General features: G+C 41.6%; 1 protein-coding gene across 1 annotated transcript in view; it reads left to right on the plus strand.

The window, feature by feature from the left end:
* Positions 1-23,861, plus strand: part of LOC117513731 (DNA-binding protein SATB2-like) — a 163,995-nt gene that overhangs the window by 130,497 nt on the left and 9,637 nt on the right. Inside the window, exons 9-11 of the mRNA XM_034173970.1 lie at positions 12,678-12,886; positions 16,741-16,744; positions 16,883-17,032. Of these exons, the coding sequence (XP_034029861.1) occupies positions 12,678-12,886; positions 16,741-16,744; positions 16,883-17,032 (363 nt within the window). The remainder of the gene's footprint in view (positions 1-12,677; positions 12,887-16,740; positions 16,745-16,882; positions 17,033-23,861) is intronic.

The following is a 23,861-nucleotide window of genomic DNA, read 5'->3' on the forward strand; positions in this document are numbered from 1 at the left end:
ACCGTTGTAAGAGACTGACTGAGTAAGAGTAAAGAGTGATGACAGTATTTTTTTTATTATTATTATTTGAACGTATAGATCCTCGGTCAAGTGATCTGCATACCACAAAACCAAACCAACTGATCTGAGAAATGACACAAGACAGTAGATTAACCCCACATACAGCCCTCCATCACAAGCGCAAACACAGCGCAATTGGGCATGTGCGCCACTCCATGGCACAGAGCCCAACTACGCACCCAGCTAACAATGGAACGTTGCCTGAACGTTACATCAAAGTGGCAGTAACGTTGCATCACAACGTTGTAGGAACGTTCATTTGTAGACTCTCCAGAACGTTCCAGGGATGTTGCCAAGAACGTTGCCAACCACCCAATCTAGAATGTTCTCAGGAGGTCGTGACACAACACTGCTGCAACGTTGTTGCAATGTCCCCCAACACGAAGGAACACTGTGAACACTGCATGAGTCTGTAAATTGCAAGTTTATTACTTTAGAAGTATTATTACAATAGCAATGCATTAAGCCATGGACAAGTTCTCAGTAACTTGATTAGTTCTCATCCGCCCTCCAGTATTATTACAATTACAATAGCATTAAGCCAGGGATCAGTTCTCATCCATGATGTGTGACCCATGACTAAGGTTCAAAGATTTTGTTATTTTCACTGTGCAATTGTATACACTAGAAAACAAAATTTATTTTCAATCAGTGACTTCAGAGCAATAAAACTTCAATAGAATAATTTACCTTACATAAATAAACACATAAAATAATACAGTCATAGAAACAGGTAAAATACACTCCAATCTCTCAGGTACTAAGCCAGGTGACATCATCCAGTATTATTACAGTTACAATAGCATTAAGCCATGGATACGTTCTCAGTATAAAATGAACTAGAAGGGTCAACGTTAAACAAAAACTGAAGATGTCTCCACCGCCCACCCTTTAAAGCAGCAACATCAGTCCCGGATCCAGACCGGTTTGGACCGATGTAGTTGCATCGGTCAGATTTTTTTACGCATTGTTCATCATCGGTAAAAAAAAAACAAAAAAACGCAAATAATCCTGAATAGTGCCGAACGTGTCCCCGTGGTGAACACAGCTTTTGATTTGTTCCCACAATGGTGGGTGGATCACAAAGGTGGATCAAAACAAACATAGCGTCAGTCCAGTCGAGTTGATGATCATGGCATCCAGGAAAAAAGTTGTGCAAGGAAAATTGGGCACTTATTTCATGTCTCCCCCGCACCTTACAGAGGGGGAGGCATAAGTTCTCAGTATAAAATGAATCACTTCTCATCTGACCCATGGCTAATTGTGGCATCGTCACTCATGGCACTGCCGTCCATGGCGTCATCATTCACTACACAATGGTCCATGGCATCGGCATCCACATCGTCGCCCATGGCATCGGCATCCACATCGTCGCCCATGACTTCATCCACCCCAGCATCTGAGTCAGCATTAACACCAGTACCAATTCTTTCTTCCTCCTCCTTTGCCTAAAAAACAAAGAAAACCATTCATAAAAATACTATACAATAACTTCTACACCCACTGGCAAAAATTGTGGAATCACCGGCCTTGGAGGATGTTCATTTAGTTGTTTAATTTTGTAGAATAAAAGCAGATCACAGACATGACACAAAACTAAAGTCATTTCAAATGGCAACTTTCTGGCTTTAAGAAACACTATAAGAAATCAGGAAAAAAAATTGTGGCAGTCAGTTACTTTTTTAGACCAAGCAGAGGGGAAAAAATATGGAATCACTCAATTCTGAGGAAAAAAATTATGGAATCATGAAAAACAAAAGAACGCTCCAACACATCACTAGTATTTTGTTGCACCACCTCTGGCTTTTATAACAGCTTGCAGTCTCTGAGGCATGGACTTAATGAGTGACAAACAGTACTCTTCATCATCTGGCTCCAACTTCTCTGATTGCTGTTGCCAGATCAGCTTTGCAGGTTGGAGCCATGTCATGGACCATTTTCTTCAACTTCCACCAAAGATTTTCAATTGGATTAAGATCCGGACTATTTGCAGGCCATGACATTGACCCTATATGTCTTTTTGCAAGGAATGTTTTCACAGTTTTTGCTCTATGGCAAGATGCATTATCATCTTGAAAAATGATTTCATCATCCCCAAACATCCTTTCAATTGATGGGATAAGAAAAGTGTCCAAAATATCACGTAAACTTGTGCGTTTATTGATGATGTATGACAGCCATCTCCCCAGTGCCTTTACCTGACATGCAGCCCCATATCATCAATGACTGTGGAAATTTTCATGTTCTCTTCAGGCAGTCATCTTATAAATCTCATTGGAACGGCACCAAGCAAAAGTTCCGGCATCATCACCTTGCCCAATGCAGATTCGAGATTCATCACTGAATATGACTTTCATCCAGTCATCCACAGGCCACGATTGCTTTTCCTTAGCCCATTGTAACCTTGTTTTTTTCTGTTTAGGTGTTAATGATGGCTTTTGTTTAGCTTTTCTGTATGTAAATCCCATTTCCTTTAGGCGGTTTCTTACAGTTCGGTCACAGACGTTGACTCCAGTTTCCTCCCATTCGTTCCTCATTTGTTTTGTTGTGCATTTTAGATTTTTGAGATATATTGTTTTAAGTTTTCTGTCTTGATGCTTTGATGTCTTCCTTGGTCTACCAGTATGTTTGCCTTTAACAACCTTGCAATCCTTTGCAGGAACAACTGTACTGAAACCAGTAGAACAATTGTACAAAAAAGCCATAAAAATATTGGACCAAAAAATGATTTCTCATCATCGTCCAATCTTAGAAAAATATAAGCTTTTAAGTTTTGAGAATTTCATGCTATTTAAAATGTGTTGTGCTGTGTACAGGTCCCTACACAATTTGGCCCCACTCTGAGGAACTATATTAACAGGAAAAGTAACAATGAAATTAACACCAGATCCTCCGCTAGGTGTGATTGTGAGATCAAATTTTGAAAAACTGTCTTTGCTTAAAATGTACTCTCTATTAGGGGCAATAGCACATGGAATACTCTGCCAACGACAATCAGGTTCAGCCCCACATTTGCTTTATTCAAGACACAGCTTAAAACATGGCTGAAAGATAACCAAACCTGTAATCATTACGAGTTAAAGACATGCGAAAACAATATATTTTCATATACACGCACACAACAACACATAGGTAATCTTATGCACACCAGCACTTTAAAGAGATACTGCAGCTGTATCGAGCACTTTACTATCGCGACAAAGCACTTTAATTCAGCATCTTATAATAAAACTGACTGTACCTGTACATACCTACAACTGAATTCTACCTCAGTACTTTCCTGAACTTTATATTGAGACAACAGCATTTTAACCTCCATCTTGACCGGAACAGATAACTCCTCCTTTATATGGCTCTGGGTTATATTAAAATATGACAGTGTATTATATTGTAAATTATCAATGTTTTTATGCTTGTTAAATGCTCTGTGTTTTATATTTTATGTCTGGAGACTATGGATGGAAATTAGTATTATGCTAAAACTGGCATATTTACGTTAAAGTGTGTGCCCTATATATATATAGATATATATATATATATATATGTGTGTATGTGTATGTGTGTGTGTGTGTGTGTGTGTACACGAGGGCTGTCAATAAAGTATAGGTCCTTTTTATTTTTTTTCCAAAGACTATATGGATTTCATTCATATGTTTTTACGTCAGACATGCTTGAACCCTCGTGCGCATGCGTGAGTTTTTCCACGCCTGTCGGTGATGTCATCCATCTGTGAGCACTCCTTGTGGGAGGAGTCGTCCAGCCCCTCGTCGGAATTCCTTTGTCTGAGAAGTTGCTGAGAGACTGGCGCTTTGTTTGATCAAAATTTTTTCTAAACCTGTGAGGCACATCGAAGTGGACACGGTTCGAAAAATTAAGCTGGTTTTTGGTGAAAATTTTAACGGCTGATGAGAGATTTTGAGGTGATACTGTCGCTTTAAGGACTTCCCACGGAGTGGGACATCGCGCAGCGCTCCCAGGCGCCGTCGTCAGCCTGTTTGAAGCTGAAAACCTCCACATTTCAGGCTCTATTGATCCAGGACGTCGTGAGAGAACAGAGAAGTTTCAGATGAAGTCGGTTTCAGCATTTTATCCGGATATTCCACTGTTAAAGGAGATTTTTTTAATGAAAGACGTGCGGACGGGTCCGGACGGGTTTTTCCTGTGTGGCAGCACAGGAAAAACACCTCCGTGTTGATAACCATTTGTAAAATCCAGGCGGCTTTTGATGGCTTTCAGTGGAGTGAGTATCTGAGAAATTGTTTAACAGTTGGGCATGTTCCAACTTGTCCTCAAGGCTTCTAACAGAGGTGTTTTTCCTGTGGTGGAGCGTCGCTGCAATCCGTCTGCACGTCTTTCATTAAAAAAATCTCCTTTAACAGTGGAATATCCGGAAAAACTCACGCATGCGCACGAGGGTTCAAGCATGTCTGACGTAAAAACATATGAATGAAATCCATAAAGTTTTTGAAAAAAATAAAAAGGACCTATACTTTATTGACAGACCTCGTATATATACTGTCTATAAACAATTGTCCGTTCATTAATATGCACTGTCCCTGTCAAATAAACCAATAATGAATGAATGAATTCCAATTGTCAACACAGCTGAGTGACAGTTACACTATGGAGGGAAGGTGAGCCCACACAGATAAGTTTTAAGATGTTTGTGGAAAGAGAATACAGAATGTGAGGAACGGATTGAGAGAGAGAGATTGCTCCAAAGAGCTGGGGTGCATGTGAGCCGGTCACGGTCTTCACTCTTGAAACAGTCAACAGTGGACCGGGATTTGATTGAAGGGAATGACTAGGTGTGGCCATGGTGCTAGTACAAGTCACCTGTGAGTTGCTGATGCCATAAAAGTTTAACTACTTACCCTCTTTGCTGCATGGCGCAGTGTTTCAGTTAACGCATCATCGATAGCATCTGGTAAATTTCCATCTTGTTGCTGAAGGCTTCTGTCACAAAAACAAAATAAAAACGGTCTTGTATTTTCCTCTTTTTAACTGGATAAACGATAAAATTCTTTTTAATTGCTAACTAAAATTAAATGATGCAGTGAGACACCTTGATAACTTACTCTTCAAAACTCTAGAGAGTGAAAGGCTGCAGGGCTTTCTTCCCTTTCCATCCTTTGAGGCTGACGCCAGCCCACAACCGCCACCTCCCAGTTTCACCGAGCATCGTCTTGGCAAAGGAGTTCAGCATTGATCCAGATAGCTGTTTCAGCAGATTCACCTATGACAGAGTAAAAAGAAGTATGTGTGCAATGGCAATATGCAACTTTTATGAAAATAACCACTTCTGCAAAAGTGTTAGGAACAATAATTTACCACTGTCCTCCTAAACTCCTGGTCCTCCAGCATTTTGCTGAATTGGTCCAGCTCCTCCGTTGTTTTAAGTCTGGCCTGCATTATCTCCAATGCAGTCAGCTTCTTCAGCAGCCTGATTCCTCACCAGTAGTTGTAGTATGCGGTCCACCTTTGACTCCAGTCTGTCGAGTCGTTGCTGCGTACCATCTGTTACAAAGTTGCTTCAAGTTTAGTATACATGAAACAGCTACAATGCTGCTGAAAGCAGGAACACGTATATAAACACAACAGAACTACTCGATCAGTTAATAGGCCTCTTATGCAATGAAATTTGATGACATGGTTGTTTGTATAAATACATTATTAAGATGGCATCGAGCTGGCAGCTCGGTATAGAAATGAGTTTGTAGAGGGGCAGCTGGCTCTTATTAACAAATTCCATAAAAACCTGAAACATATCTGTGCCTCTCGTGTGGCCTTTCAAAGGTAAAATGCTCAGCAGTTCTTTTTTTACATTCATGTTGTCAAAAAACATTCTAATAAAAACACATAGCTGAGCCACGTCCACAGTATCAGTGGATTCATCGAATTGCAGAGAAAAACACTCACATACCTCAATATCATTCCTCAGTTGCCGATCAATATCCTCCATTAACTCGTATCGTTGTGCAACAGACTTTCTTGAGAGCTGCACATCCTGCAGACACGATCTCCTTCTGATTTTTAAAATCGGCAAAGAGCACATCTGCAGCTTCCATGAAAGCTTCTTTCACAATTTCACCATCCTTGAATGATTTCTTTCTTTTTGCCAGAACACGGCTGGCACGATAAGAAGCTGTGGTTGCAGCCTTACTGGTGGTATTTGTCCGAGGGGAAAATGGCCTGTTGTGCTGCAAGCCGGCTTTTAGCCGGGAAGCTAGCATCGTAGCTCTTGTGGATCATCTTAAAATGCCGCTCCAAAATTCCCTTTCTTCGGTAATGCCACGTTTGCATTGCAGATAAGGCAGATGGATTTGCCATTTGAATAAACGAAAAAAATAATCTTCCTCCCACTCTGGATGAAAGTGATAAGTTTGGGATCTTTTTCCTCCACCATTATACGCTCGCGTCACTCTCCACTGTAGCTCCTCACGACCTCTTGACCCTGCGCATGCGCAGATAGAATGAACCGCGGGAGTTCCCCCCCCCCCCCATGCGATCGACCGGTCAATCCGGACTAGACTATCATCGGGACGGTAGGCCTACTAAAGTATCCCTGAGAATGAAAACTTTTGGAAAATTAAGTAAGTTATAAAATATAAGTGTTAAGAAAGAAAATACAGGAATCACTTTATTTAAATTACAACAATACCAATTCACCCAGCCTTATCAATCAATATATAGATTGATAAGGCTGGTGAATTATGTAGTTAATAGAACGTCCCCTCAACGTAAGTACAACGTTCCAAAGAAACGTCCAAAAACTGTAACAAGTAAACGTTCCTGATGGAAGTTGCCAGGAGGTGGACAGAACGTTCCCAATTGTGCAACGAAAATGTAACCTCCCAGCAACGTTGCAAGGACGTTCCGTGTTAGCTGGGCATGCAGTCACAAAGTTCTTCTGAAAAACTGGAGCGATCTGAATTCGGTTGGATGAATATGGGTGTGTGTGTAGAGACAATTCACCTCGTTCACAAACGTGACAGAACTAACGATGCGCTGTTACGCGCAATAGCGCACAACAACCACTATTCTTGACCATGCGTAATGGTTCCTGATAATTCTCCAGCAACACGTGCCATTAATCGTAATGTGTGGTAACAGGTTGCAGCAGTTTCCTGAGGACACCTGACACCTGAGAATTGTGTTGTTGCGCGCTATGCGCGTAACAGCGCATGTTAAGTTCTGTCACGTTGTGAACGAGATGGATCGTCTCCACACACACCCATATTCATCCAACCGAATTCAGATCGCTCCAGTTTTTCAGAAGAACTTTGTGACTGCATGCGTAGTTTGGCTCTGTGCCATGGACTGGTGTAGAGAGGAGGAGGAGGACAGAGCCAGATATGTGGCTTCATGCGGGTCTCGTCTCACGCATTTTCCCAAACATCAGGCACATGCAGCAGGTGGAACACCTTCAGGAGCGCACTGAAGAGCACTGAAATTAGACTTTTAGCCGACTTGGTGTCAGCAGTCAAATTGAATGCGGTGCAGCAGGGTTTAATTGTGCGCACGCTTCTTCCTCCGCCGGACTGGAGGAGGTGCAGAGATGTCTGGCTGCACGTGAGTCTCCTCTCATCCTCTCTCCTCTGGCTCAGACTCGTTCTCCTGCTCTCGGTTACAACAGCAGGTGGAACACCTGCAGGAGCGTCCTGAGGAGCTTTCAGCAAGAACTGTGGAACGACATTGGAGCTGAGTTTAATTGTGCGCACGTGACAGAAAACTGATTCGTCCGTGGCGCGCAGTGAAATGTGACGCCGCGTTAGAAGTCGTGTCAAACTTGACAGTTTCCGTGTTACTTCATAATAACGCGTGACAGTTTGGGCTCCAAGAACCATCACAGGAACCACTACGAATGTTGTCACGTTCTATTAAGGATCAATACTCATCAAGACGGATCAGTACGCTCAGTTGTGACCTCCACAACATGAGACGAAATGAGGGTGTGAGTGACATTCGTGGAAGATTTTTTGACAGGCAAAAACATGCTCCACGAATATCAAGAATATCACGCACCAACACGCACTATTAAGAAACCTATTCAGATGGGTTGTCACATTAAGAATGGTCAGGAATGTGTCACGAATGACAGAAAATGACATTCGTGACTTGTCATTATGTGTAAACGCAGCATTAACACCCTCCCCAAGTGAGTCGTGCTGCATGATCTGCCTTTTGCTTGGTGGACTTGACGAATCCAGGAACTCCAGCTCTGACACTGCTTGAATAAATCGAGCATGCTTTAGTTGTCCACTTTGCCATAATCACTGGACTCAGGATCCTTGCCCTCTGCCGCACTGACAAGCGCAACCCCTCAACCTATCAAATCACTTGAACACAACACGCCATATCCGTTTGTTTTAAAATTAATTACTTTAGTTAATTAATTTGGTTTTTTTTTTGTTAAATACGTGATATTATTGAATAACTAATATTTGCTATATTTTCCAGTATTTCTTTTTCTTTTTTCTTTTTATTTTTGAGAACTCTCACATCTGAGGGGGCGGGGTTGATGACGTCAGGGGCGTCGCCCCCAAATGCCCCCTCGTTGCGCCGGGTCTGCAGAGACCCTAAAATACACGTTTTGATTGTGGGAGAAAATCGGAGTGTCTGGAGGAAACCCACTCAGACTCAGGGAGAACATGCAAACTCCACACAGAAAGGGCGAGAAGCGATCCTACAACCTTCTTGCTGTGAGGCATCAGTGCTAATCACTAATCCACCATGCCACCAAGGAGAGATCGCAGTGGTGTTTTTAATCAGATTGTTTAAAGGTACATTATTCTCACCAAGCAAAGCACTTTAGGACTTCATATTGGTAACCAACAGAAAACCTGATATTATTATAAAACATTTTGTGCTCTTTGTTACCATAAAATTAAAATAAACAAGAATACTTTCAAATCAAGCCCTTATAGAGAACACCATTAGTCCTTGAGCAGGTGCTTTCTTCTCAGGATCTCACACATGAATGTGGCATAGTCCTGCCTCGCATTATTTCTTGCTCATGTAACAAACAACAAAAACTTGCTTACTGATTTTCAACTGTAAAATGCTATTTTGTACAATACTTTCTCACTGGAGAGTTCACAAGTTTGTTCCAGGGGTTTCAACTGAATGGAGCAAAACCGGTGTCACCGGCCGAACGGTCCCCTCTAAAAATTGGTCCACCCTGCCTTCACTGTGCCTTCACTGTGCCTTCACTCTGCATGCATCTGAGACTGACTGAGTCTGACTCTCTACACCCAAAGCGATCAAAGGGAATAATGTGATTATTAACCATCAGATGACAAAGTAAAACCTCTTAAATCAATCTAAAGTTAGTTTTAAGCAGAAACAAGATTGTTTTAAACAGAAACGAGGCGATAATTGGTGAATGGCTACTAATGCTCAGAAATGACGTAGGCACAGCAGCACGACAGACTTTGATGTGCTGCTGTGGTGCTCTGATCGCTCCCCTGTCTTTTATTATGAAGTAATGCTAAATTTATGTGGAAACGATTGTTGTAAAGAAGCTTCAGATATCTGTCACTGAGACAGACGATGACTGGAGTGCCGTTTGAAGCAGAAACAAGGCAATAATCGGTGCATCACGGCTGATGCTCAGAAATTACGCTGCTTATGCGCTGAAATAACGCATGTGCAGTGAAGGCAGGGCAAACCGATTTTTAGGGGGGACCGTTCAGTCGATGACACTGGATCAAAGTGCGATTAGTTTATTTATTTATTTTTTTATTATTATGCATTATAAGTGCTGTAATGAATGAATCTAAACTAACATGCTATTTTTACAGCCATTATTTTTATGCTTGGTCAGTGGCCATTCCTTACCATGTGATGAGTGAGGGTAAAAATAATAATAATAATAATAATACATTGATTTGTATTGCACTTTACATTTCAGCAATCTCAAAGTGGTACAGAACAGAAGAAAAAGCAGTCACAGCAGTCATAGGGCGTGAGGCGGGGTACACCCTGGACAGGATGTCTGTCGCAGGGCCACATACAGACAAACAAACACATTCACACCCGCACACACAAGTTTTAAAGTTTCCAGTCCACCTAATCTGCATGTCTTTGGATGTGGGAGGAAACCGGAGCACTCGGAGGAAACCCATGCAAACACAGGGAGAACACGCAACTCCACACACAAAGGCCACAGGTGAGAATTGAACCCATGACCTTTTCGCTGTGAGGCAACAGTGCTAACCACTAAGCCACCATGCTGCCCCATTTAAAATCAGTGCGATAAAAATGATCAAGGTCAAGGAGAACCCATAAAATGTATTTAGCAAAATCTTTTTTAAGAAGATAAGTTTTTAAGTTTTGTTTAAAAAATCTATAGTCTGTGGGCTCTCAGGTGGTCAGAGAGGGTGTTCCATAACCTTGGGGAGTCTACGTCCATGCTTTATAACAGGAATTAAGTATTATAAATTATGGTGTTTTTTAAATATTTTCTTCTGCTGCTAAGTGTGCAACTTTTCATGTACTTGCACTGTGTTCATGCGCGCGAACACGAGCGTGCACAATACTGTTTCCGCAGTATCATGCAGGACTGTCCAACCATGCATCCCACCCAGCAGCAGGTGGAATGTTTCGCGGTTCCCCATTTCATTTTTGTTTGCGGATTTCTTCTAGTTTCTGTGTCTTCTGCCCAATGTCATGTTATGTGTGAAGGGGCCCTTAAACTTTTTAATTTGAACACTTGGGGTTTCCAGTGTTGGGTTAGATTTTGGATTAGGGTTAGCTTTTCCCAGGGAGTAGCCAACTTATTTGTTTTGTCAAAATGAACCATTTGTGTCAAAATGTGATGACTTGAGTGTGAGACTGGACTGTCTTGTCAGCAATAAAGTAATTAAATTTTGTACAGATCTGATCACAACAGTGACTATGTTTACATGCAGCCTATAACCCTTTCATAATCCTTTCATAATCGGAATATTAGCAATAACCCGGTTGCGCACGTCCATGTAAACACCCAAAAACCTGATATGCTCATATTGCGTTTTTTAAAAACCGAATATGACCTCTGGGTTACTCCTTTTCTAATCCAAATATCAGGTCGTATAAATGCACATCGGGATATCCCCATAGAAAGGAACATTATTTTGTGTTCTGCGCATTGTCCTATCCGCAAGGAATCTTGATCTTTTGAGTACGTCAACTACTTGTATGCGGCGCGCACAACCCACCAGACACCACAGAAGCAGAGATAAACAAGCATGGGGAAATCCAGATGCAGCAGCACAGCACCACACTTTTGGAGAGAGGAGGAAACCGAGTACAGTGGTCCCTTGCTATAACGCGGTTCACCTTTCGCAGCCTCACAGTTTTGCGGAATTTTTTTGTGCAATTTTGCATGCTTCTTTTTTTTTTTAACAGCACATTGTGTTCTGTGTCCTTATCAGGCGGGCTGGTCGCGGCACTGGTCAGCATCACCACGATTGCTCTCACTGCCTCCAATGTGCTTACTGGTCTGCGGGCTTGGTAAACACCACAGCAGGCCACTCATTCCCCCCGCTGTGCGGAGCTGTGCCAACCTCTGTTAACAGGTCCAGAGACTACGCTCGCTGTTTTGATGCGGAGCACGCCGGCCGCCCGCAAGGATAGATTTCTTGCGGAAAAATCCACAGCACCGCAGGGTCTCGGTATACCGCAGCCGCAGAGCTCCGTGGCCATGACTTGGATTCTTTGCGGATCCTGCATCCATACCCCCGGAGGCAGTGAGCGAAGGGAGAGAACGCACATTGTGTTCTGTGTGTGTCTGTTTATAATCTTCTTGCCCAGAAGAAAAAAGAGAGTGTTTACACAGGAGAGAAAAGTGAGAAAATGTTAATGCCTGTTTGAGAAAAGTGTATAAAGTGTGTAGTGAGGAGTTTTACAGCTTTAAAACATCTGTAATAATTGTAAAAAGTAACGCTGACTGCTTCGCGGATTTCGCCTATTGCGGGTTATTTTACAACGTTAACTCCTGCGAGAAATGAGGGATCACTGTACTTCATTAGTATCGTGAAAGACATGAATATGATGTCTTTTATTGATGGTAGAACGTACCGGCGACATTTATAAGAAGGTGGCCGCAAAGATACGCGAAGCAGGATTTGCACAAACGCCAGACTAAATCAAGCACCGGTGGAAGACTTGCATCGCTGTTTAGATGGGGATATTCCAAATGATACCAATGACCATGTATACAGGAGTAACTCTGTCTGCTTAAGCATGTAAACGGGTTATTCCTAATGATTCAGAAACCGGAATATTGACCTTATTCCAAATAGTAACAGCATGTAAACGTAGCCACTGTATATTCTCATCACACTCAATCACATATGTCAGTGAAGGTATGTGGGTATTCTATTTTTTTTATCAGGAATACGTGGATGTGTCTGTATTTTATTTTCATTTTAAAATTTTCTTGCTTGCCTAACTGGGACTACAGTACTTTGTTTTGTTCCTCCTCATGTACCACATGTTTTGGAATGACAATTACAAATTCCTGAATCTTTGAATTCTTTTGCAGGAATCAATGTCAGATATGTAAAACGCTGGTGTTTTAAGTGAGTCCCATCTACCATTTTCTGTGTCTGTTTCCATTGTCTGTACTGCAGGGCCTCCTCTCAGAGATCCTTCGTAAGGAGGAAGATCCTCGCTCTGCTTCACAGTCGCTGCTTGTCAATCTGAAAGCCATGCAGAGCTTCCTGAGCCTGCCAGAGGCCGAGCGCGACCGCATCTACCAGGAGGAGAGAGAGAGGGGCAACCAAAGCCAAAACCACACTACCAACCACATCACACACACCACCACACATAGAAACCACAGGTACTCACACACCAAAACTACATAAGAGCAATGTCAGCGGTATGAGATGCATTGTTTTTGTGTTTAAACAATTAGTTATTTTCAGTCAGTAACACATAAAAGCAACAAACCGTGACTGCACCTAAACTGCACATCAAACTCATTTTAATGACCTCTAAAATATTCATTCATTTCATTCACACTCTCTATACGTGCCTATTCCAGTTAAGGGTTTTGAACGCAGGGGTTAGATCCTATGCCAGCAGTCATTGGGCAAAGGAGTGTACACCTTTTACATAATATATGACAAACATGTTAGATTTACACAGAAACACAGCTATTTTTTGAGCGTTTTCCAACCATGATGGATTACCAGCCAGAGAGAGACTAGCCAGTGACATCACGGGGCCTCCTCGACTGGGATTGGCTGTCCACTGTGTCCTTCCCAGTGACCTCACGCAAGTCTGGAGAAGCTCCCTCATAATCTCTGATGTCACTGTCATCGGCTGTGTGAATTTCCACCATCGCTGCATAAGTACTTCAGTGTCACCTAGTGTTTGAAGATTTTACCGTTCAGGGGAATTTTTATATAGGGTGTTGTCATGGGTGACACCTCTGGATTAGCAAACTGGGGTGGTAGTCCCCCTTTTAAAAAAGGGCATTGGAGAATGTGCTTGACTTATAGAGGAATCCCACTTCTCAGCCTCCCTGGGAAACCCAATGTTAGGGTAATAGGAACCTCCAATTCAGGAGGACCAATGCAGGTTACAGTCTGGAACAGTGGACCAGCTCTTTACCCTCACAAGGATATTACCAGCATCTTGGCAGTATGACCAACCAGTTTATTTGTGTTTTGGGGACCAGTTTATTTGTGTTTTGGGGGACTTGGAAAAGGCATTACACTGGATCCCTTGAGGTGTCCTGTGGTGTACACCGTGGAAGTATGAAGTATGAAGTATGAAGAACCGCTGCAACATGCTATCCAGTCTCTATATGACCAAATTTGTAGCTGTGTCCTCATTCTCGGCATTACATTACATTACATGGGAACGTTACCTAGCAGCCGGTCTGCTCTGTGTCAGCCTGATCCCGTCAGATTTCAGAAACTAAGCAGAGCTGGATCTGGTTAGTACTTCAATGGGAGACCTCTTTGGAACACCAGCGGCTGTGTGTGTTTCTCCAGGTAAAACTGTAGTTGCGTCAGGGAGGGCATCCGGCGTAAAACCTATGCCAATTACTGATGCGGATCTGACTGTATACGCTGTGGCGACCTTGAACAAAAACTGGGAGCAGCTGAATGAACACCAACAACAACATGGGAACATTACCTGTTCCCAGTGGGTGTTGGACTCTGCCAGAGCTGCACCTTGTCATCAATCCTGTTTGTATTGTTCATGGACCGGATTTCAAGGCACAGTAAGGGACCAGAGGGTGTCCAGTTTGCTGACTCCAGAGTTGGATCTTTGCTTTTTGAGGGTCATGGTTCTATTGGCTTCATCCAGCAGCGACCTCCGATGTCCACTGAGCAGGTTTGAGAACAAGTGTGAAGCGACTTGAATGAGAATCAGTACCTTGAAATCTGATACCATAGTCCTCTGTTGGAAAAAAAGGGTGGATTGTCCCCTCTGGGTCAGGGGAGTTGCTACCCCAAGTGGAAGAGTTTAAGTATCTTGGGGACTTGTTCAGGACTGGGGTGAAGATAGATGGATTGGGGCAAAGACTTTGGTTTTACAGATGCTGTACCAGATTTTCGTGGAAGGAAGGAGCTGAGCCAGAAGGAGAGGGTCTCAATTTACTAGTCAATTTATGCTCCTATCCTCACTTATGGCCATGAAATTTGGGTAATGATCAAAAGAATAAGGTCGCGGATACAAGCGTCGGAAATTAGATTCTTCCGTCGGGTACCTGGGCTTTCACTTCTGGACAGACTGAGAATCTCGTCTATCCAGGAGGGAGTTGGATTACAGCTGCTGCTTCTTTACATCAAAAGGAGCCAGCTGAGGTGGTTCGGGCATCTGGCGAGGATGTCCCCTGGTCATCTCCCTAGGGTTGTCTCCCAGGCACGTTCAAATGGGAGGAGTCCCCGGGAAATACCCAGGACACATTGGAGGGATTATATTTCCAATTGGTTTGGGAATGCCTCAGGATCCCCCAGGAAGAGTTACAGGATTTGGCTGAGGATAGTCAGCTGTCACTGTGACTTGCACCTGGATAAGAGGCAGAAAATTAATGAATGATTGAATGAATCTGTGTAGAGCAGTTTTGGAAAATGTAGATAACATATAAAATGTCTGTAGAAGCAGATGCAGAAAAAAATTCAACATTTAGGATCACTTGTTAGTGAGCATCTTTCTCACATGCAAAAAATAATTGAATAACCTGATTCAGCCAATGAAGATGAAGATGACAAGCTGTTGATGAGATGTATCAATATTGAATATAAATATTCAGTCATGCGGTTCCAAAACAAGGCAGTCAACAAGTCTTTGTTCACATTAAGTGACATTTTGTCACAGATGTACAAAAGATGCATTGAACTCTACTGCTTGCAGAGGAACCAAAGCTGGATTTGTTTTCTTTAATCTGGATCAGATGATAAAGTCTTTTGTAAGTGGGATTTAATGATTTTGTTTGTGTGCACATGTGATCCAGCTTAGTCAGAAAATAATGTTGATGCAATTGAACCAAACTGACTAGAAAGCAGAATTATTTCTCTATGTCTTCTCTTAATTTAAGTGCATATAATTAAACTCTGCATTTCTTATGAACAACTGAGCAATTCTGCAAACTAGGTCAGCTGCCATGATTTGAACATGGAAAAAGAACTGTTGAGCTTTTAACTTTACAATTATATTTATGTTGCCCCTGGTTATTCTTTGTAACAGTTTTGTCATGGTTTATTTATTTTTAGCTTTTGCAATGGATAACTAAAATGAAAGGCTTAAGATGTCCTGCAAACTTACACACAATAATATAAATGTACATGATTGCAATAGTATTTTTGGTAATATAAGTCCTTTTGGCTGCTCCCTTGTTTTCACTTGGGGTTGTCATAGTAGATTCAAGGCGGATCTACATACTGATTTGGCACAAGTGTTACGTCAGATGTTCAAATATGTCAATGAATTTGGATCTTTTTTCTAAAAGCTGAAAGTCTTTTCTGCAATAATTTCATTCGCCACAACACTCCCTTTATTCACGCTAGCGTTCACCACAGGTATTCTTTGACTGTTTAACATTCTGCTAGCCATGAAAATAAATCCCATTAAGGATCCACCAATACAAAAAAAGTATGATAAATTACAACAACAGAACAAACTACTCGTATTGTCCATTATGAGCAGCTGAGGTTGGAGAGACAGAGCTACACATTTGTTTCAGAAACCTCCGTATTGCTGTCCCACCCCAGTCTCACGTTTGTTTTTTGTTTTGTTTTTTGTTTTTTTGTGTGCTCCCATGACGAAATGAGTCAAATTTTCATGATGTTTTTTTTTTTTAACTCACTATTACAGACCCATACTCCTACCCCTGACCCTAACCTTAATCATAACCTAATCCTACTCCTTCCCCCCACCCTAACCATAACCACTTTTAATTTCGTGCACCCATCATGGAATGAATTAGAATGAATATTTGCTGTCATGACTCCCTGCTGAGTGAGGAGTTGTACAGTCTGATAGCCTGAGTTTTTCAGTCTGTTAGTCCTGCACTTGGGAAGGAGCAGTCTGTGGCTGAGAGGCTCCTCTGGTTGCTGATGATGGTGGCAGAGAGTGACTGGCATCGTCCATAATGTCCTTAATTACCTTGTCCACACACACACACACACACACAAATGAAAACAATGCCTCCTTGCCAGTGCACACAGTAATAAAGAGCCAAGTAAGAATAATAATTTAGAGCAGCAGTTCATCAAAGGTCTCATGCTCACTTTTTTTTTTTTTTTTTTGCAAAAAGTGAACATTTTCTATGGAATGTATTTTAACATTGTATTGATGCTGCCAGTTCTGTTTTTTGCAGACTAAGTGTAGTGTGGTTGCTGAGGTTCCTCTGAAGCTGGAGTCACTGGTGAACATCACACTGGGGATCTACGAGGAAATCCAGCAGGAGATGAAGCGGGCAAAGGTCTCCCAGGCGCTGTTTGCCAAGGTGGCTGCCAATAAAAGTCAGGTCAGTCCAGACAAAAATTGCGGCCAACAGCTGAAACTTTCTTTTTATTATTATTAACATTATTTCACAAACTGATAGAGTAGAATTCCACACAAAGTCAGTGAAAGAGGAGCCTGGACATGAAAAGTAGCTGTAAGTGATACAAGACCTTAGAAATGTGTGGGGAAAAAGTCAAACTTAAATAATAAACAGTAATAATAACAATAAAAACAACAATAACAATAATATTTTCTTCATTCTGGGGAACAAATTTGAGACAGACAGACAGTTGAATTTGTCACATTTCATATTGATCAGTTCATAAATATACGCTGATATTCATTTGCTGTTCCAGCAACACAGCAGACAGGTTTGTGTGCAGTTAAGTTCTAAAACGGGGGAAAAGATCCATTTAAGAAGTGCTAAATTGTGTGGGGATTCCAAACTTTTGTGAGTTAAGTTGGAGAACTTCTTGCAGGTAAATTACTCAGATAATTGCAATAATGACAACAGGTGGTAACAGGATGTAGACAGCGGTATAAATGAGGATTTCATGTGCGTTAATGACCACAAGCACAAAGTAAAGTCAACTGGCCATTGTAGGTGTTCAGCATAACACAAACTCACATATTTTAATGTCATTTATTGAACATTTACTCAATTAAAAATGAATGTGCCTTGGAAATGGTTTGTCACGGGAGGCACCTGATGTTTGGCGCAAGCCCAAATTAAATGGACTGCATTTATATAGCGCTTTTCCATCTGCATCAGACGCTCAAAGCGCTTTACAAATAATGCCTCACATTCACCCCGCTGTGAGGCTGCTGACATACAAGGTGCTCACCACACACCGGGAGCAACTAGAGGATTAAGGACCTTACCCAAGGGCCCTTAGTGATTTTCTGGTCAGGCTGGGATTTGAACTGAGGATCCTCTGGTCTCAAGCCCAATGCTTAACCACGAGACCATCACCTCAGCCCAAATTCAGCAGGGCTCAACTATCTTCATGATCTTCAAATGCACATTCCTATGACAGGGTGCATTTCACTCCAGTGAAATATTCTCTTCACTGGCAACCACTTTTGAGTGTTTAATTGTCCTTGGAGCTGTCCACAGTTCTGACCACAGACTGTGCAGTTGACAGCATTCAGAGAGGCACAGGACTTTCTGCTTATCCTATTACATAGAAAGACATGATAAATGTCACATTACATTTTATTTAGGCAGTGGATGTGTTTTGTTAAAAATAAGCCGCTATGAATTAATTCACTAGGGGAGGTGATGGTCTAGCGGTTAAACATCAGGCTTCAGACCAGAGTTTCAAAGTCCAACCAGACCAGAAAATCACTAAGGGCCCTTGGGCAGGGAGCTTAATATTGTCTGTTTTATGATGCTTTTTTTTGTGATCAAATCAGCTTCAGAGGCAAAAGTATTTTTTTGTAATTTTCAAATAGTATTTTGTTTTGACACATTACACGGTGCTGCTATTCTCCAGTTTATTTGGATATGCTATAATTATATATCAGATAGATAGATAGATAGATAGATAGATAGATAGATAGATAGATAGATAGATAGATAGATAGACAGACAGACAGACAGACAGACAGACAGACAGACAGACAGACAGACAGATATAATATATATTAGTGTTATTTTTTAATATTATCTCAAATAGAACCCTTCTACTCCCATCACACATGCCGGATGAATCGTTGCACATCCAAAAAGTGTCAGATTTCAGTTCCAAAATGGTTCTGACAACCATCTGCAGAAGTCGACACGTTGGTCAAAATTGGTCGGCGGCCAGAGTTTGATGAACATGTTCAAAACTCTCCGTGTTGGTCGAGATGGGGCACCTATTGACGGCTGGTCCATGGCAGTCTGAGGACCATCTGACCACAATTTACATATTCAGATTGCGGAATAATGGGGATCCAAATGATTTGAGAGCATACAAGGAAACCTCAAGATACATTGGCACTGCAAAGCCTGATGGGATGACCTGACTAAGCACGCGCCCTGCACCCATGCTTAGTGGCCCATGCAGCATTATGCATGCATACACACACCACACAGACACACACCACACACCACACATGACTGAGTGATAATTGCACACAAGCCACGCTGCACACTCGCGGGGATTTGCGCGTGTAGGGGACACAGTGCTCCGTCTCGTGTTTGCCATCCCACACATTTGGACGTCGGGCAGTCTGCAGCGCCTTTTATAGCCATCTGACAGCAGTCTGTGTCATCTCCATACGAACTGGATGCGATCTGACAGGTGTGGACGAGGCAGTCTGTCTGCACGACTCTACTGGCCGCACCTCTTTTCCTCCTGGCGGCATCAGATTATGGCAATATTTGCCATGTTGGGTATAATTCCGGCAAATTCTTGCTATGTGTGACGGGGGCGTTAATCAAGGATGAGAATGGGCAAAGAAAAAATACTCTGAAAATCAGTGGGGGCCCGGGGGTCGTCATAGGCTGCCAGCAGGGTCCAGGGGCTGTGCCCCTGGTGGGAGCCCATGGGTTTTGAGTATTTTAGAGGCATTTCAGGACCTCCAGAGAGACCTAATTTCTTGAATTTCCATTTGATATTTTTTTGTATGTTGAGGTATGTGAAAGTCTTACTGTAATAAAGAATCTGTCTATGTAGACCTTCTTTCAGTGATACGTACCTGCTAGTGCTATAGTATATGTACTTACTATGAATGCCATAGCAACTTGTCAAAACTGTTCTTTGAGTGTCTTTCCTTAAGTTGCAGTGAGCGCCGAAATATACTGGAACTTCATGCAAGCATATGTAAATCATTTAAAGAGATTAAAACCTATCAAAACAACATTTGTGGTATAAAACAGTGACTTTATTCATATTTACATGTAAAATGTATGCTTACAAATTGTTGCCCCATAATAAATTCTGAAATCACACCATGTGAGTTTGCACCCCAACTATTTATGTCAGCCAGCAGTAAAACCCCACAGGCACATACAGCATAGTATCATTAAAAAGCACACATCTTGGGCACCAGCTGTACCGCAGTCTATGAAATTCATCAAAATAAAAAATAAAATTAATGCATGGAGATTTCAGCATGCAGGCAAAATATATTTTTGTCATTTTGAATGGTTTATCTATTAAAGAGTAAAAACTAAAGGAAATCAATTGTAAGGCCTGAAAGAAGTTTCTGTAGGAAGTATTTTAGCCACAAAGTCAAGTGAGGGGGGGAGTGTTAGCTTTTTGAAAGACACTGGACTAAGAGAGGATTTAATACTCCTATAATGATGTAGTAGGTGGCAGTAATGTAACTGCTGGCTAAGGCTAAGCGTAAATTTGGTAAGATTGTAATTCACGTCGGCAGTAATGACACCCGGTTACACCAGTCGGAGGTCACTAAAATTAACATTGAATCGGTGTGTAACTTTGCAAAAACAATGTCGGACTCTGTAGTTTTCTCTGGGCCCCTCCCCAGTCAGACCGGGAGTGACATGTTTAGCCGCATGTTCTCCTTGAATTGCTGGCTGTCTGAGTGGTGTCCAAAAAATGAGGTGGGCTTCATAGATAATTGGCAAAGCTTCTGGGGAAAACCTGGTCTTGTTAGGAGAGACGGCATCCATCCCACTTTGGATGGAGCAGCTCTCATTTCTAGAAATCTGGCCAATTTTATTAAATCCTCCAAACCGTGACTACCCAGGGTTGGGACCAGGAAGCAGAATTGTAGTCTTACACACCTCTCTGCAGCTTCTCTCCCCCTGCCATCCCCTCATTACCCCATCCCCGTAGAGACGGTGCCTGCTCCCAGACCACCAATAACCAGTAAAAATCTATTTAAGCATAAAAATTCAAAAAGAAAAAATAATATAGCACCTTCAACTGCACCACAGACTAAAACAGTTAAATGTGGTTTATTAAACATTAGGTCTCTCTCTTCTAAGTCTCTGTTAGTAAATGAAATAATAATTGATCAACATATTGATTTATTCTGCCTTACAGAAACCTGGTTACAGCAGGATGAATATGTTAGTTTAAATGAGTCAACACCCCCGAGTCACACTAACTGCCAGAACGCTCATAGCACGGGCTGAAGGGGAGGATTAGCAGCAATCTTCCACTCCAGCTTATTAATTAATCAAAAACCCAGACAGAGCTTTAATTCATTTGAAAGCTTGACTCTTAGTCTTGTCCATCCAAATTGGAAGTCCCAAAAACCAGTTTTATTTGTTGTTATCTATCGTCCACCTGGTCATTACTGTGAGTTTCTCTGTGAATTTTCGGACCTTTTGTCTGACTTAGTGCTTAGCTCAGATAAGATAATTATAGTGGGCGATTTTAACATCCACACAGATGCTGAGAATGACAGTCTCAACACTGCATTTAATCTATTGTTAGACTCGATTGGCTTTGCTCAAAATGTAAATGAGTCCACCCACCACTTTAATCATACCTAGATCTTGTTCTGACTTATGGTATGGAAATTGAAGACTTAACAGTATTCCCTGAAAACCCCCTTCTGTCTGATCATTTCTTTATAATATTACATTTACTCTGATGGACTACCCAGCAGTGGGGAATAAGTTTCATTACAGTAGAAGTCTTTCGGAAAGCGCTGTAACTAGGTTTAAGGATATGATTCCTTCTTTATGTTCTCCAATGCCATATACCAACACAGGGCAGAGTAGCTACCTATACTCTGTGAGTGAGATAGATTATCTCGTCAATAGTTTTTACATCCTCATTGAGGACAACTTTGGATGCTGTAGCTCCTCTGAAAAAGAGAGCCTTAAATCAGAAATGCCTGACTCTGTGGTATAACTCACAAACTCGCAGCTTAAAGCAGATAACCCGTAAGTTGTAGAGGAAATGGCATCTCACTAATTTAGAAGATCTTCACTTAGCCTGGAAAAAGGTCTGTTGCTCTATAAAAAGCCCTCCGTAAAGCTAGGACATCTTACTACTCATCACTTATTGAAGAAAATAAGAACAACCCCAGGTTTCTTTTCGGCACTGTAGCCAGGCTGACAAAGAGTCAGAGCTCTATTGAGCTGAGTATTCCTTCAACTTTAACTAGTAATGACTTCATGACTTTCTTTGCTAATACAATTTTAACTATTAGAGAAAAAATTACTCATAACCATCCCAAAGTCATATCGTTATCTTTGGCTGCTTTCAGTGATGCCGGTATTTGGTTAGACTCTTTCTCTCCGATTGTTCTGTCTGAGTTATTTTCATTAGTTACTGCCTCCAAACCATCAACATGTCTATTAGACTCCATTCCTACCAGGCTGCTCAAGGAAGCCCTACCATTAATTAATGCTTCGATCTTAAATATGATCAATCTATCTTTATTAGTTGGCTATGTACCACAGGCTTTTAAGGTGGCAGTAATTAAGCCATTACTTAAAAAGCCATCACTTGACCCAGCTATCTTAGCTAATTATAGGCCAATCTCCAACCTTCTTTTTCTCTCAAAAATTCTTGAAATGGTAGTTGTAAAACAGCTAACTGATCATCTGCAGAGAAATAGTCTATTTGAAGAGTTTCAGTCAGGTTTTAGCATTCATCATAGTACAGAAACAGCATTAGTGAAGGTTACAAATGATCTTCTTTTGGCCTCGGACAGTGGACTCATCTCTGTGCTTGTCCTGTTAGACCTCAGTGCTGCTTTTGATACTGTTGACCATAAAATTTTATTACAGAGATTAGAGCATGCCATTGGTATTAAAGGCATTGCGCTGTGGTGGTTTGAATCATATTTATCTAATAGATTACAATTTGTTCATGTAAATGGGGAATCTTCTTCACAGACTAAGGTTAATTATGGAGTTCCACAAGGTTCTGTGCTAGGAGCAATTTTATTCACTTTATACATGCTTCCCTTAGGCAGTATTATTAGACAGCATTACTTAAATTTTCATTGTTACGAAGATGATACTCAGCTTTGTCTATCCATGAAGCCAGAGGACACACACCAATTAGCTAAACTGCAGGATTGTCTTACAGACATAAAGGCATGGATGACCTCTAATTTCCTGCTTTTAAACTCAGATAGAACTGAAGTTATTGTACTTGGCCCCACAAATCTTAGAAACATGGTGTCTAACCAGATCCTTACTCTGGATGGCATTACCCTGACCTCTAGTAATACTGTGAGAAATCTTGGAGTCATTTTTGATCAGGATATGTCCTTCAATGCGCATATTAAACAAATATGTAGGACTGCTTTTTTGCATTTGCGCAATATCTCTAAAATTAGAAAGGTCTTGTCTCAGAGTGATGCTGAAAAACTAATTCATGCATTTATTTCCTCTAGGCTGGACTATTGTAATTCATTGTTATCAGGTTGTACTAAAAGTTCCCTGAAAAGCCTTCAGTTAATTCAAAATGCTGCAGCTAGAGTACTGACGGGGACTAGAAGGAGAGAGCATATTTCACCCATATTGGCCTCTCTTCATTGGCTTCCTGTTAATTCTAGAATAGAATTTAAAATTCTTCTTCTTACTTCTAAGGTTTTGAATAATCAGGTCCCATATTATCTTAAGGACCTCATAGTACCATATCACCCCAATAGAGCGCTTCGCTCTCAGACTGCAGGCTTACTTGTAGTTCCTAGGGTTTTTAAGAGTAGAATGGGAGGCAGAGCCTTCAGCTTTCAAGCTCCTCTCCTGTGGAACCAGCTCCCAATTCGGATCAGGGAGACAGACACCCTCTCTACTTTTAAGATTAGGCTTAAAACTTTCCTTTTTGCTAAAGCTTATAGTTAGGGCTGGATCAGGTGACCCTGAACCATCCCTTAGTTATGCTGCTATAGACTTATGCTGCTGGGGGGTTCCCATGATGCACTGA

The sequence above is a fragment of the Thalassophryne amazonica genome, chromosome 1 (assembly GCF_902500255.1).
Source record: "Thalassophryne amazonica chromosome 1, fThaAma1.1, whole genome shotgun sequence".
Classification (NCBI taxonomy): Eukaryota; Metazoa; Chordata; class Actinopteri; order Batrachoidiformes; family Batrachoididae; genus Thalassophryne; species Thalassophryne amazonica.